The sequence below is a fragment of the Zingiber officinale genome, chromosome 3B, assembly GCF_018446385.1.
Source record: "Zingiber officinale cultivar Zhangliang chromosome 3B, Zo_v1.1, whole genome shotgun sequence".
Taxonomy (NCBI): Eukaryota; Viridiplantae; Streptophyta; class Magnoliopsida; order Zingiberales; family Zingiberaceae; genus Zingiber; species Zingiber officinale.
In genome coordinates, this window is record NC_055991.1 from 8,984,305 (window position 1) to 9,001,075 (window position 16,771).

The following is a 16,771-nucleotide window of genomic DNA, read 5'->3' on the forward strand; positions in this document are numbered from 1 at the left end:
TTTTAACTTAAAATGAAATTTAATTATTTTATTTCAAATACAAAGATTTTAGTCTTGAAAAAGCCAGCTCGAACTGTAACTTTATTCTATTGGATTTTATTAAGTAAACAAAAACAGTTTATGGATAAATTGTCAAAGCTCTGACTATCCACCTGGCTTGCATTTCCTTAGAGTTGACATTGATAGGTTACCTAAATCATTTTCCCTTTTCTTTTTTTTTTCCTGTATTTTCTTAGGTCATTCATAAATTGCTACCAGATTTTTCTAAAACAAAACTAACTCTTCGAACTGATAATTTCAGAGGTATTGATCTGGTTCCATAAAATTTTTTCATCGATCATCAATATAAATCCAGAAAACATAGATGGGTCAAGGCATCTTCAATTGTATTTGTAAAAAATGTAAAGAATGACGATAAACTTAGGGCATTCGATCATCCCAAATACAATCGAGAATATATATATATATATATATATATATATACTTTGAACCTTAACCAAGAGTAGGAATGTTTAATTAAGATTGTAAATTGATAAAAGTAAGATTAATCAATTGTGATGGAGTGAAGAATTATGTAATGTATGAGGTGGAAGCAAAGATGATAAGGGTTTAGGGTCATGAGCAATCTTTGCACTCCACCCCACAACAACAAATTGCTCACTCGTGTGATTGTGATATATAGGATCAATATTTGTGTTCTAAATGCTATCAACTTGAAATTTAATTGTACTTTCTTTCTTGTACTCTTAGTCAAGAAGTATTAATTACATGTATCTATTCTTTAATAATAGACGTGTATTGTCCCACGGATTGATACAGTTAGTATTTACATATGGTGTTATTATAATAAATTATGGGATCGATTTTCAACATGTATGAAATGTATCGCAGGTCAGCCACACACTTTTAATATTGACGAAATAGCTACTTAGCATTCTCTCTTACGCAATTAACATCTTTGTTGATCAAAATGGGCAAACACTAAAACACATCCATCATACCCCAAAGAAATTCACACAACCTTCGGCCATTGTTATGGCCAAATCATGTAAACACATCCATCAACATATCACTACATATTAAAAGATTCACAACTTATTCGAAATATTTTCAATTGTTGAGGTAGCACTGACTCCCCCACTGCTAATCACTAGTTCCTCAACTCTCATCTTTATCATTTTGTTCCTTCGCTATCCAATCAATGGATGCTCTGCCAATTGATGATAATGATAATGATGCGTTCTTTATTATTCATCAATGATAAAGATAATAATCAACATTGTCATTTATTCATTAGAGTCTACATCATGAATAGCGAGTTGAGGTGAAGGAGCAAGAATTCAAGGAGGAAAAGGGGGAAAGTGATTAAAATTCCATGACCTTGTCTTGGTCTGAGATGACACAAGTTGTCATTAAAATATCAAAGACATTGCATGCGTTATTTTCCTCTTATTTTAACCCCCAGTTTGTTTGCGCATATATGAGTGTATTTATCTTTTATCACTATATATAGGACTCTATCACCTCCTCATGATGGTATAGTGGTTAAAACATGGGATACCATTTAGGTCATAGGGTCGAAACTCAGCATGTCCGAGAAGCCTTCCCCCATGCCTTGACTACTGTACTAATGGTTAGCAGTCATTCGTGATTTACCTCCTCCATGTTGACTTAGGGACGATTGACAGGAGCGTTAAGGGCGAGCGAATTACCTTTTGCCACGTATATAGGGCTCTATCATATTGTGACAAAAGGGGATAACTATCACCTGGGAACTCCTTCAAGACAGTCTCAAGTGTTAGATAATTGTTTATCAAATATTACAGGGATAGTTGTTAAATTGAAATCGAAATCCAGCTTCAACTTATCTATTAAATGGCTCGAGCATATAATCTCAGACCGCTAAGCAAGGAGGGATGAGTTGCTTGGATGGTTGCTGAGCTGTCTTGTATAGCCAATTCCAAGTTGGCCGAATTGTTGATTCACCCTAGTGCCAAGGTCGAAATGTTCGAGATCGAGGCCGAGACACGAGATGCCAAGAAAGGAGAAAGACGCTGAGTTGTTCGAGGTCTATGTTTGATGCAGTTTCCTTAAAACAAATTCGTCCTCCTCCTGCAGTGCTTTGAGATTATGATGAACTTCTATTTCTAACCGCTATCATGAAAATTCTACTGTGCAAAATGCACAACAGAGAAAATTTTTCGCATGGGCAAATCTTGCCCTGATCGGTCTAACATTCGATACACGTAAGTCATACTCGCACACGAGTGAACTTGGTTTAGTACAATTTGAAACTTAGGTGGCGCTTGGTTTAGAGGTTTGGGAATGAGGGAATGAATTCATTCCCAAACCTTGTATTTGGTTGATGGGAATGGAATCAAAATTTTGGAATGAAATCCAAAAATTTAGGTATGGATGAAACTCACCCCCTCCCTTGGGTTTTGATGGAATGAGAATAAAAATTAAGTTTTGGATGAAAATACCCTTAATATATTTGTTCAATTTTTTTCATTTCACTCTCTCTCCTTGTTCTCTTTCATCATACTTTCTCTCTTCTCATTCTATCATCACATTTTTTTTCTTAACATACTTTCTCTCTCATCACACATTCTCTACCATTTTCTCTCTATATTTTCTCTCATCACACACACTCTCATTATTTTCTCTCTCTTCATTCTCTCTTATTTTTTCATCATATTTTCTCTCTCATCATTCTTTCTCTCTCTTCAATCTCTCTTACCATACTCTCTCTCTCCATATTTTATCTCAGCACACTTTCTCTCTCTTCATTTTCTCCCATCACACTCTCTCCTCATTCTCTCTCATCACACATTCTCTACCATTTTCTCTCTATATTCTCTCTCATCACACACTCTTTCTCTCATTATTTTCTCTCTCTCTTCATTCTCTCCTCATTTTTTAATCATACTTTCTCTCTCCTCAATCTCTCTTACCATATTCTCTCTCCATATTTTCTCTCATCACACTTTCTCTCTCTTCATTATCTTCCATCACACTCTCTCTTCTCATTTTCTCTCATTACACTTTCCCTCTCTTCATTTTTTCCTATCATACTTTCTTTCTCATCACATTTTCTCATCATACTTTCTCTTCTCAATCTCTTATTTTCTTTCATCACACTTTCTCTCTTTTCATTTTCCCCATCACTCTTTCTCTCTCAACACACTTTCTCTCTCATCATACTTTTTCTTTTCTCAATCTCTCCTATCACGCTCTATCTCCTCATTTTCTCTCATCACACTTTCCCTCTCTTTATTTTCTCACCTCACACTTTCTCTCTCATCACACATTCTATTTCATCATTCTCTCTCATCATATGTTTCTCTCACATTAAACTTTATCTTCCATCTAATTTTTTTTCTTATTTTCCTCTAAGGGTAAAAAAGAAAATTTAAGTTCATTCCGATTGAAAATATTCAACCAACCAAACATTATTTTTAGGAATGATACCCAAGCTCATATTCATTCCTGTTCCTGGGAGAGAACCAAACGCCACCTTAAATTTGCACCCCTCCCAACCCACATATGAGAAAAAGTCTCTCATGTATTTATTCACAATATAATGCTTGTGATACAATATAAACTAACAACTCTATTTTAAACTTCTAACGTGAGACTAAAGTACTCATATACAATGGAGTTCTCTCCATCCACCTTTTTATTTCCATTCATATTTTCAACTCCAAGTACATTGGAAGAGAGTAAATCATGAGGGTCATTCAACTAGCCGAATGACCTCTTCAGTGAGGGGTCTGGCACGGGTAAACCTCGCAATATGAAGACATTACATGTGTTATTTTCCTCTTATTTAACCCCCATTTTGTTTGTGCATATATGGCTCTATCATAGTTTCTATATAAAGTCGAGTCCAATCAATATTAATATAATTAATATTAATTAATATTTTATTCCACAAACTTCTAAAACGATTGAAAAAGCCATTGTTGCACCTCGTGATGGATAGATATGATTGCTGGATACGATCATAAAATCTATATATTTTTTTATTACAAACTATAATTAGTTATTAAGACAAATACCCACAAAAATTGAGTTAATAGAGAAATCAATGCACAAGTGGATGGTTTATTATTATAGTTTGAGTCTAAACATTTTGAATTTATGTAATTTAACAAAATTAAATGGATCGATTTTCTCATTTGAACAAAACTTTGGCTTACTCAACAAATAGGCTTATTAGCTATAGAAATGTACCTTAGATCTGTGTTAGCTACGATATCGATATATAAATCATGTACGCGCTAATGTTTCGTTCTCGAAATTAACTCGTTATCATTCTCCTACATGGATTAAAGGTTTCATCTTAACTAAATTCACCTTAGAATTGGTCGGTCACCGAGCAATTTAAGATGACAAATTACGACATCTTTAAGTACTCAACTAATTGTGTTGATAGTAGTTTAAATTAGCTATTTAAGGAGTTTACTAGTACTAGTTTCAATAAATAATGTTAGTTAGACTCAATTATTTATTATATCCTACTCCTCGTTAATTATTAATTATTATGTACAAAAGCCAAAGATATGATAAAAGAAGAATTCTATAAAGAACTTTGCATGGATTGATCCCAACCCATCTCACCTCAGTGGTTTTCTTCCCTTTCTTCAACTCTCTCTCAAGCCAAAGGCCCCAAGAAGATGAGCTTCCTGAGTATGGTGGAGGCAAGGCTTCCGCCGGGCTTTCGGTTTCACCCTAGTGACGAGGAGCTTGTTTGCGACTACCTTGTCGACAAGGTATTCGGTGGCGGTCGGCTCTGCTCCTTGATGATCGAAGTCGACCTCAACAAGTGCGAGCCATGGGATCTTCCGGGTAGCAACTATTCTAATTCTCTTGTACCAAATATCATGGATGGTTTTTATCTAAAGAAAACTGAAGCTTTGAAGAAACTAATAATCCTACAAAAAGTGAAGAAAAAATGCCTATGATCCTACGAAAGTTTTCAGAGGTGACATTGAAGAATTAATTTAATTAATATAATATAATATAATATAATTGGAGTATAAATTTATTAATAGATTGATGTTCTTGATCTGCCAAATCCATATGCACTATTTTTTTAGATAATAATATTAAATAAAAAAGAAAAAAGAAAAAGTCAATTCTCTTGTTGTTGATAAGGATTTTTAAAAAAAAAATCAACTGAAAGCATGGTTTAATAGTCATTGCATTAAAGTTTAATAAATTTCACATGTTGAATTATATATACGGGGGACTCACCATCGCACGACCCTGCGGACCCTGGGCGCTTGGATTTAATCGAAGTGCTCGAAGTTGAATCCAGGCGCCTAGATTCAAGCAGATTATATTTTTTTATTTTTTTTATTTTTTTTATAATATATTATATATATTTATGGTTCAAAATTTTAGGATTAAGGAGTTGGATTATAATAGGTTTGAGTAAATAAAATTTTTCCTCTAGGATTCAAACTTCCCTTTGATTTATAATGTTCAAAATTAATAATTTTAGAGGTTCACGGGATATATTATATAAATTTAGGATTCGGAATTTTATATATATATATATATATATATATTTTGAATTAGACATGTCACCATAGACATAGGCCACAACATAGACCTGTTTAGCACAAGACTCATAGGCCCATGTGTGACTCGAGTCTCTTGGACCATGTCTTAAGGGTCATAATAGAGTAAAGTTTATTTTTTTATACTTATTTTTAAAATTTTAAAATGTTATTAAAGTAGTTTTAGATATATAATTTTTTAAACAAAAACATCTACAAATCTTTAATTATTATTATTTTTCATTTTCAAAATTACTTTTTAAGATTTTATGGTATTCAATTTCTTAGTTGAGGTTATGGATGTCATACGACAAGCCTAGTGATGTTTGACCCCTACTAGGCATACGGTAGGACTAACTCGGGTTATAACTAGCACGATCGATTTAGCTTCAACACTTATTACGATAGGCAAGGACAGATCCAAGAATTAGAGTTGATTGGGTTTTGGGTGTGAAAGAGGTGGACTAAGCACCAAATAAAATGAACAAAGAGAAAAAAGAAAGAAGGAACACATCAATTTTCCTTGGTGCTAACTAAGTTGTAAGCTATAAAATATCTATATAAGTTTTTTTAACCGGACTAAGTCCAAAACAGCCCTATCTCATCAATTCTATTTGGTACCAAATTGTGAACTATAAAATACCTTTGTAAAATTTTTTAGACCGGACTAGAGCCCAGGACAGACCTATTTAGATCGGTCTCTGACGATAGGTTTTGAGACAAAATATAAATAAGTCTAGCGAGAAACAGAAAAGGAAAATTAAGTCATTTTTTCTACTAAGAGAAACAATCCATCCTTTGTTGGATATAGAAATGGCATGTGTGGGCGGAAAGGAATGGTACTTCTTCAGCCTCCGCGATCGGAAGTATGCAACGGGGCAACGAGTTAACCGGGCAACTCAAACCGGGTATTGGAAGGCGACAGGGAAAGATCGACTAGTGAGCCATCAAGGGAGACTTGTCGGCATGAGAAAGACATTAGTATTCTATCGAGGAAGGGCGCCAAAAGGAAAGGAAACCGAATGGGTGATGCATGAATTCAGAATGGCCGGGTCTCTTAATCCCCAAAAACTGACCATCAAGGTAACTAACTTTTGAGGGCAACTGTGACTGCTGCTCTTATCGTAACTTCCAATTTTCAATTCAACAGGAAGATAGAGTGCTGTGCAGAGTATTCCACAAGAAGAGGGTCAGCTCCAAGCCAAGCATGGAAGCTGGCAATGACGACGACAACATAGCCATCTCATCTCTCCCTCCCCTCGTGGAGGTCTACAACATCACCGATGAACAAGCTCCGGTGGCATCGCAAGGACACCAGCAAGTGACCTGCTTCTCCAGCCTCAGCACTCCTTCAGCACCAATTTCTGATGTCGAGAGAAGCCTCCAACTCAGAATTAAGACTTCGGCCGAGGTCACGGGCATGCGCTCGGTGTTGAGCCACTTCAGCAAGAGGGAGAGCAGTCCAGAGGGAGAGGGAGAGGTTCTTGCAAGCGACTACATTACTCAGAACGGGCTGTTCCCGTTCATGTGGAATGCCTTTTGAGTTAGCTGTTGGTAGTTTCTTAAGCAAAAGGTAGATGATCTAATGAATTTCCAATGATTTGGTGAGGTTTAGATGTTTCCATGGCATTGTGAAACAAAATTGTGGTTTGGAGAGAAGTGTTTGTGTTTGGTAGATATGGTGTGCGATTCAAGTTAATTATCTAGACAAATATTTTAAGTTGTGTTTCGAATTTATCCGAGAGACAAACCAAGGGAAAAAAAACCGTCTACCTCCAGAATTAGTTGAGCAAAGCTCAGACATCTAAATTATCAAAATATAAACAATTAATGAAATTCAGTAAAAGTACAATGATAAAAAAAATTCAAAATTCTCCTCTAGATTAATATCTATATCAGCAAAATAATTTGAAAAAAAAAAAAGCACAGCTATAATGATAACCTCAACAGCCTCCAATAGATGACCTTCATCCTATTAAATGACACAATAATGTGTGGAGGCACACACATTGAATGGATCAAGCTCAATTGCTTCAGTAAAGCAAGCAAAAGCTAGCCTCAATTGATTTTTGCATTTAGAGGCAGATCCCCTTGCCTATACGAGCTTCCAGATTGGTTTTATCATTCTCGCAAATGCTTTCATACAACAACTGAGCCATTATCCGATAGTGCACAAACCTTTGGGGCAGCATTGGAAGAAATAAGCAAAATTAGCCACTTGGGCATTCTTAGAATTGAGCCGTGATTCACTTCAAAAGAGGAAAATAAAACAGGCAGGAGAACTTATACCTGTTTTACCGTTCAGAAAAAATCAGGAATTCTAGAAGTGAATATCATCCTGGACTCCGACAGCTTGATGACAAAAGTTGTAGCAGAGAAATTCAAAGATCAAACCATTACAAGTCCCAACTTTAATTACACTTGAAGGAATCAAGCGTTGTCTAATCAATCAAAACGCGAGTCCACGGAATGAGAGAAACGCGAGAAACCCAAATGACACGCTGACGTAATCTACATGGATTTTGAGGTTAAGCGTTATCCTCTTTCAAACAAGCTTAGTTTTCCTAGAGTAAATACATGAAAACGAGGATACAGATTTCATGATCACTGGCACAACCCACATCCATCAGAACCATGCCTTCTCTGGGCATTAGAACCCATACGGATCAATCAGAATCATGCCTTCTCTTCTCCTTGTTTCTGTTGTGGTGCTCTCTCTTGTGGTCCGAATCACGCGTTTGTTTCTTCTCATGGTGTTTCCTATGTTTTCTTTCCTCATCTCCTCTCTCTTCGCCTCTCCGTTTATCTCTGCTCCTGTCGTGTCTCCTTTCACTTTTTTCTTCCCGGCGCCTTTTTTCGCTTTTGTCAACTGAAAGATCTTCATCACTTTGGCTAATTGGAGTTTGCTCATTCTTACTAGGAGCCATGTTCATTGTTTCTGGAAGAGTGCTCAACTCAGGTTGATTACGAGGTGCCCTGCAGCACACAAACCTCAAATTTTAGTGCAAACAAGCCTTGCAATTTAACAATCTCAAAATTATAGAACAATGAAATCATTAATATGCATAACCATAGTCAATCAAAAAGGCAGAAAAAAAGTATATGCATAATCATTCACTTAAAAAGGCAGCAAAAAATATGTTATACAATAATTGAATGAGTGATAAAGAGATCAAATTCATCAAGATAGTGAGCTTACTTATACACGCCAAGCCCTTGAATTACAATTGCCTCAGCATGCTGAGCACCCAGATCCTCAGCAGTAGATCCTCTCTTTACAAGCTCTGCATACTCATGCTTATCCAACCGATTGCCTTGAGGCCGACCAGCTCGCTTAGGAGCCAAGCCAAGCGCTTCTCGCATAGCCTGCTCTTCCTCTTCTTTGATCCTTCTGATTTCTTCTTTGACGGAATCCATCTCTGAGCTGGCAGATTTCTTGTCCCGAGCATACCAGGATAGATCTTTCCCTGAAGGCAAGGTAAAATAGAAGTATTTACATAATTTCCAAACAACCTACCATTTCTAGTTTGGTCGTAAAAGATTGCAACCAGAAAGAAAAGAAAAATCTAGAATGTTAAAAATCTCATAGTATAGAAGTCAGAATTATCAGTTAAAAAATAACTTGAAAAAAAAAAAGACTACTAAAGGTTTATTTGTTTTGCAGAAAATTTTTTTCCATATAATGTTCACTAGAGTTTTCCAGCATTTGGCACAGCACAAAATGTTAATGAACTAAAATTTTGTTTTAAGCCTAAAATATAAGAATATACCAATTGAACCAATATTTAGGTGCATATGATGATGAATGTTCATAAAAACTAAAATTCAGGCAGAAGATGCATAGAAAAGTAAAGATTCATGAAATTGAAGGTGGATATAGTAGAAGAATTCCTGCTACAAGATATACACACTAGCATAGATGATAAACCAAGAAAATATTGCTTTCATGACAACATATGGCAGGAGTAGAAAAGAAATATGGTGAAAAGTGTGATTTACTGAGATAATTAATGGATATGAATCATCGAAGGTTCTTGTAGGATGGATATGATTCACCCAGCAATTTCATATTAAATGTGCCGAATAATATCAAGAAGCATAAAATAGATTGCACTGACTATACACAGTCAAAGCATAAAATAAAAGACTAGGAACAGTACCTTTCTGCCATCGGCCAACAGGAGCTTTAACGCTGTGACCAAGATAATTCTCTCGATGCTTATCAACCTTCACATCATCCCAATTGAATTCTTAAAACAACAACAACAAGATACTGTGAGTCCCAACAACTTTTGAGATGTGAAATAAAATATTCAAGATATAATAATATCTCCTAGGACAAACCATTAAAGCCAATAATATTAAAAACAATCTGATAATTTGCAATTTGACGGAACAAATGACCAAATAAACTGCACTGCATCGTGCGATCCCCAAATAATGCATTTGTTCAGTAAGATTAACATTAAATTGATTTAAACATAACAGACTTTCAAGATAAGAGGAAATACAGAGTGCCATCCACGTCTATCTACAGGTTTAACTTCCCAAGGATATTTATACTTGACAGGTAAAGCTGCTAGGATTCTGAAACACATAATTTTAAGTGGACAACACAAGAATGGCTCCCCATGCCTAAGCTATGCAAAGATTTCTTGGTGAGAATTTTTAAACATCCATTGAATTTAGAATTTGTCATTATACAGTCAATAACTCATACATTTCTTGCGTTTAAAACACTGTGGCTGCATGGTAAGAAAGCATAATTATTGTTATGTCTCAGCATGAGAAACGCATGAAATTGATTGTTGCCGAATATGACCACAAAAATCTATTTGTCGCCATAGACTTAGGATACGATGTGCTAAATCTGATAGAAACAATCCCATAACAACATACTGCATGATACTAGGTGTTCTAGCCTCACGCCTAAAGGTTTTAGACCAGATTATTGCTACCTTGCTCACAAGAAACAAACCTTAGTCCTCAAACACGTCACGGATCCTTGCAGTAAAAACCACCAGATTAAAGAAATAAACTTTTCATACTAAAAAATTAGGTTTTCATAAGCGAATTACCATTATGAAGATCGACGCCAGACTCAATTATAAACTGTGATGTTGGTTATGAACTCAAATAAATAAATAAAATCCGCACATCTAAAGTAAGCAAACGATCAGAAAAGCGGAGTCTACATAGATGACTCTATACCCTGCGATCCGCGTAAAACTTAAAGAAGATTTCTGACAGAAGGATCTAAACCGACACAGAGAAATAGAACCATAAAACGGGAAGGACAAAAGAGAAGAAGCTTACGATCTCGACCGCCTCGAACACCTCCTCTAGAAGGATGATACATCGCTTCCTCCTCCGCTTAGATCCGATCCCAAATGTGATTTCAGCGGCTGCGAAAGGGGACGAAGTTGCGACGAAAGTGCGATAACAATACGGGGATTGGGTATCCGTATATATGGCCAGCGCCTAACGGGTCGGCTCCGCGAACATGAACCATGCCCGAAAACCGAAAAGCGGAACAAACGGTTAGGGCTGTAAACAAATGAACCAAGCTTTTGAAATGAGTGTTCAAGCTTGGCTTGGTTTATTTTTTATGAGCTTGAGCTTGTTTGAAGCTTGGCTTGAGCTTGGTTCGTTTAGATGTTATTAAGCTCTCAATTCAAGCTTGGCTTGAGCTTGGTTCGAGCTTGGCTTGAGCTTGGTTTGAGCTTGGTTAGTTTAGATGTTATCAAGCTCTCAATTCAAGCTTGACTTGAGCTTGGTTCGAGCTTGGTTTGAGCTTGGTTCATTTAGATGTTATCAAGCTCTCAATCCAAGTTTGTTTGATTGTTTGAAACTTTTAATTGTTTGATTGGTTATTAAGATTGATAATTTAAATTTATTTATTTATTTTATTGTTTATTTAGCATATTGAAAAGAATTTTATTAATAAATATTGTTCGTGAACATTGTTCACGAACATTGTTCACGAACGTTGTTCACGAACGTTAACGAGCTGAACACATATGTGTTCAAGCTTGTTTGTTTAGCTTAACGAGCTGTTCAAGCTTGTTTGTTTAATTAATCTAATGTATATTGAACGAACATAAACAAACTCTTACCAAGCCGAACACCAAGTTTGTTCACGAACGCTTGATTCATTTACAGCCCTACAAACGGTTCTCGTGCGAACCGGTTCAGCCGTTCAGGGTTCAAATCGCTTGTGATTAATTAAACCACGAAAAATCCGAACCGATTTCAAATTAACTCGAACCCAGAATTCACATAAGAATAGGAAAAAGGGGAAGATGTTTACTATTGCTACAAAATTGATCATATCAAACCACAGACGGAATCCTCTCATCCCATCTATATTGGTCTACCCCTGAATAAGAATAGTGATTCGAGGGATTCAATGATCCTCACCTATTTGACAAGTGAAAATTATTAAATCTTTTCGATCAGTACAATGGACCAGAGTCTAGTATGCTAAAAGCGGACGAGAGAACCCCAGCTCATCAAACCATAAAGATTAAAAAAACATAGAGCAATGCCATAGCATGAACATTACATCGCACACCCATTGGTAGCATGAACATTAAATCCACATAAGAGTAGCAAAAGTTTACATTTGAGTGAAGGCAACCCATTCAACCCTAAAATTTGTAGAACAAACATTTGGAAGTGCTTTGCAATTTATAAAAGTTAATTTTAGAAGTGGCTATTAAAATACCACTGAACACAGCACCACGGGAGAGTATGTTCTAATCGGTTGCCCATTTCTTAATTACCCTTTCCTTAGCAGATAGTTGGGTCTGATGCATTTCATTTGTGTTTCGATTCGGTATAGGGATGGAGTTTGATCCGAGAGTGAAGTTTCTATTTGGCAAGCCAGATGACAAGGCAGCAAGCCAGTTTCGAACACCTCGCAGCGCGAATAGTAATGAGTTGAAGATGACTGCAAATATTATGTTGCCTTTTGCCACCAGGAGATACTGTGGAGACAAAAAATGCAAGTGTTAGCATATGGAGGGCGGAGAGTAAATGAACAAAATGAAAGATACTTGGGGTGCTTACCAAGGAAACAATGCCAACAATGGTCAGAATAGCTTGTTGTGTCTCATACCAGAAATTTTCGTCGGCAAACCAACCAAACCATCCTCCACCGCCACTGAACCAGCCTCCACGACCTGATGCGCCTCCGCCAGACATTTCTTGCTTATTCTCAACCTCTTTGCTCCATTTTTCAAATGCGGTCGTCTTTTCCCCCAAAGCATTTTCCAGTGCCTTTCTAGCTTGCTCCTGCATCCCCAAAAAGGACACAAACTGTGTGAAACTGCAGCAAGGCACAACAAAGTGCCAGAAATATTTATGACGGCCAACGAAGAAGAGTCTTCAATGTCAATGCTAATTTTGATATTTGTCATAAGCTAAACCACAAGTACAATGTTGGTATCAACGAAAAAGAGAGTTTTGGATAATTTCAACAATCTATCATAGTGTTTAATCACTATACTGTTGATATTCTCCTTTTCCACATCAGAACAGTTAATTTCTCATCCAAAATAGAACACATTGTCTCTGATGTCTAATCCAAGAGAGTAAACAATGATCAGATGTAATCACTCCACCAAAATTCCTACAATATGATTCCCAACTATATGTTTAACAATTTTCTTTTTTATTTACTGCTAAAGAACTAAAAGTGTATTCACCACAAATAATCTGAAAAAACAAAAAATACGTACTACTGGACATGAAAGAATCAAGAAGAATCAGATACAATTAGATAAAAAAAAAAAAGGATCAGCTCAATGCACGAAGCTCTTGCCATGCGGAGTCTCGGGAAAGAATCCATTGTACGCAGCCTTACCTTGCTTTTTGCAAGAGGTTGTTTCAGTGTTAGGGTTGAAATATGCTAGGGGGGTGAATAGCTCTTCGCGCGCTCGTTGATGTGCTTCTTCGATGATGTGCAGCGGAATAGATAACAAGAAATACACTCACAACGCTAACACTAGGATTTACTTGGTATCCACCTCAAGAAGAGGTGACTAATCTAAGGATCCGACCCTCACTCACTCATCCACTATGAAAACACTCCTTTATAGTAACTACCGAAGGCGGGGAAACCTTGTACAAGCCCACACACAAAGATATACAAGAAGAACAAAATACAATCTAATACAATATCAAATTTTACAAGATTTACACGGCAGAAACCCTACCTTGCTTTTTTTCTTGCTTGAATACACCTCTTGACTTGCTTGGAAATGCAGCAACACTCCACTCTAAGCCTCCAAGATCTGGTGTGTGTCGGTGAGCTCAGTGGAGAACAGATTGTGAAGATCGGAGGAGAAGCACTCGAAGCCGTGTCGAAGAAATCACTCGCAACAACTTTAAACCTGCGCAACAGTCGGATCTCAATCGATTGAATGACTCTCAATCGATTAAGGAGGCTTTGAATCGATCGATCGATTCAGAGCGCCTCTGTGCTCTTTGAAAATGGCTGAATCGATCGACCAATCGATCCATCCTTTTTCGTGTCTGCACGCGAGAAATCCAATCCCCAATCGATCGACCGATCGATTGACGATGCCCAATTGATTAGTTGATCGATTGGGAGAGGTTCTGTGCTCACAACATTTTCTCCCAATCGATCGCCCGATCGATTGGGCCAAACCTTCTTCGCGACACACATCCAATCGATCAACTGATCGATTGGACTACGGTTCAATCGATCGGTTGATCAATTGACCCACCTTTGACTTGCCTAAATTAAGTTCAAGGTTCCCAAACCCAACATCCGGTCAACCGTGACCTGTTGGAACCTCATGCCTAGCATCCGATCGACCTCGACCTACTAGGACTCCTTCACCAAGTGTCCGGTCAATCCCTTTAACCCACTTGTACTTTTCGTTTCGTGTCAAGTGTCCGATCCTCCCTTTGACCCACTTGAACTTACACCAGATGTCCGGTCACCCTTGACCCATCTGGATTTCCTTGTGCCAAGTATCCGGTTAATCCTTTGACCTACTTGGACTTTCCAACACCAGATGTCCGGTCAACCTTGACTCACCTTAATTTCCACGTGTCTGACTTCACTTACCAGGACTTTCCATCTGCTAGCTTCACTCACTATGATTTCCCATCTGTCTGGCTTCACTCACCATGACTTTCCATCTGCCTAGCTTCACTCACTAGGGCTTCTCATCTGCCTGGCTTCACTCATCAAGACTTTCACCTAGTTTCACTCACTAGGCTTAGACTTTCACCTAGTTTCACTCACTAGGGTTTTCACATCTGCCTGGCTTCACCAGGACTTTCCAGTCAAATATCTGATCAGCCTTGACCTACTTGACTCTTCTTCACACCAAACTGGTCAAACCCTGATCAGAGGGGAATTGCACCAGCAATCTCCCCAATCGGACGATTGCACCTGCAATCTCCACATATTGTCAAACATTGAAACCCAAACATCAAGACTCAGACTTGAGCCAACTCAAGCTTAGTCAACCTGGTCAACCTTGACCCAAGGGATATCGCGCCAACATCCAAGAGCCTCTTGCAAAAAGAAGGGTAAGGCTGCGTATAATGGATCCTTCCTCGAGACCTCGCATGGCGGGAGCTTCGTGCACCGGACTGCCCTTTTTGTTTATCTAATTGTATCTTATTCTTCTTGATTCTTTCATGTCCAGTAGTAACTATTTTTTTGTTTTTTCAGATTATTTGTGGTGAATACACTTTTAGTTCTTTAGCAGTAAATAAAAAAAAAAAGGAAAATTGTTAAACATATAGTTGGGAATCATATTGTAGGAATTTTGGTGGAGTGAGAAACTAAAATCTACCTAGATAACACTCAAGGACAAAATTGTCAATAAATGAAACAGACTGCAAGGAATACCACTTTCCGAGTCAAAAACATGTCTAGTTTCATGAATAAATTGCATCCACAATACTATGTTCTAAATTTTATAAAAATACAAGGATTATTTTTCTTCTTTTTTTACTTCTATGAATTATAATGAATTATAATAAAGAGAAAGCTACAACACTGAACAACAAACACTTCTGCAATTATATGGAGCAAACAGCAAAGTCCCATAACTAGTAGCAACACATTCTCCTCATAAAATTTGTACCTATCTCGCATCATTGTTCACCTACCTCATCCCTCTAATTCATCGCTCTCAAGTGTGGTTCCATCTGTTTTTCATGGCACCTGTAGCAACATTGATCACAAATTCATATTTTGGCTCTCTATAAGCTACAACTGTATAAGAAGGTGCTTAATCCACTCATGGCATAATGTCGATTGTGGGAAAACCTTTATTTCTCTAAGAAGAGGAGCTATGGATGACCCCAAACACATAACTGCCCTCTCATATTATTAAGCATCCAGTGATAAAAATCATCGTACTAATTGCAACACCTACACTTGCTTTAACGTCTGTAAAACACTCTTGATACTTGATATGCTTCCTTTTCCCTCAGAAAAAAGGAACTTTTAAGAGAGATTAAGAGGAACCTGCTTCCGGTTGTCCGAGAAGAGGCAGTAGTGACGACCCTGACATCTCAATTGCCTCTGAAGCAACGCCCAACGATGGTTAGGGCTTCCGCATATCGCATCGACTGCGCCGTAAAGAGGAGGAAGAAACGACGACGACGGCAGCAGCGGAGGCAAACGCTTCGCAGAAGAGCAACCGGCGGCGGAATTGTTCAGCGGTGACGCGATGCGGAGCACCTGCGACATCGCCGCGACGCCGCCTCTCAAGATCCACGGGATATAAAGCGTGGAAGAACCCTCGCAATCTAACCCCATTTGTGCTAACATACTATATTTTTATTAACTCATTTGTTTTTTTAACTATTATAGTGATTTTCCTCTTTTACCCCTTCAAAAATAACATATCATAAATTTAATTTATCAAAATATCCCTCAAATTAAAAAGAAGCATTTAAAATTCAGTATTTACTAATGAACTGTGAACACAATTTATGGTTCTTTAATTTTTTTTTTAATGTTTAATAATTTTTTAGAGTTAAAATTTAAAAATAAAATAAAATTATATTAGTAATGTCATTTTATCAAGATAAGATCCTTTGGTTCAAAAAATTTTGGAACAGAAGAGGTCTAATCTATTCATTGGTTGGATAAATTAGACTCTATCTGTTTAACAGATGAGATTCAGTTCATCCAACTAATAAATAAA

The 16,771-nt window shown here is 37.2% G+C and overlaps 3 protein-coding genes across 3 annotated transcripts; 1 reads left to right on the plus strand and 2 right to left on the minus strand.

Annotated features, from left to right (window-relative positions):
- Positions 1-4,582: 4,582 nt before the first annotated feature.
- Positions 4,583-7,242, plus strand: LOC122055830 (NAC domain-containing protein 21/22-like). Its single transcript, XM_042617469.1, has 3 exons — positions 4,583-4,851; positions 6,379-6,650; positions 6,718-7,242. The coding sequence occupies exons 1-3, from the start codon at positions 4,680-4,682 to the stop codon at positions 7,108-7,110; spliced, it is 837 nt and encodes a 278-aa protein (XP_042473403.1). The 5' UTR covers positions 4,583-4,679; the 3' UTR covers positions 7,111-7,242.
- Positions 7,243-7,920: 678 nt separating this feature from the next.
- Positions 7,921-11,033, minus strand: LOC122055831 (multiple myeloma tumor-associated protein 2 homolog). The gene is made up of 4 exons (XM_042617470.1): positions 10,884-11,033; positions 9,728-9,817; positions 8,767-9,034; positions 7,921-8,543 (listed from the first exon to the last, which is right to left on the minus strand). Exons 1-4 carry the CDS (start codon positions 10,924-10,926, stop codon positions 8,234-8,236), a joined length of 711 nt encoding a protein of 236 aa, XP_042473404.1. The 5' UTR covers positions 10,927-11,033; the 3' UTR covers positions 7,921-8,233.
- A 1,060-nt stretch (positions 11,034-12,093) lies between these two features.
- LOC122055832 lies at positions 12,094-16,379 on the minus strand. The gene is made up of 3 exons (XM_042617471.1): positions 16,087-16,379; positions 12,639-12,863; positions 12,094-12,556 (listed from the first exon to the last, which is right to left on the minus strand). The coding sequence occupies exons 1-3, from the start codon at positions 16,309-16,311 to the stop codon at positions 12,326-12,328; spliced, it is 681 nt and encodes a 226-aa protein (XP_042473405.1). The 5' UTR covers positions 16,312-16,379; the 3' UTR covers positions 12,094-12,325.
- Positions 16,380-16,771: the final 392 nt, after the last annotated feature.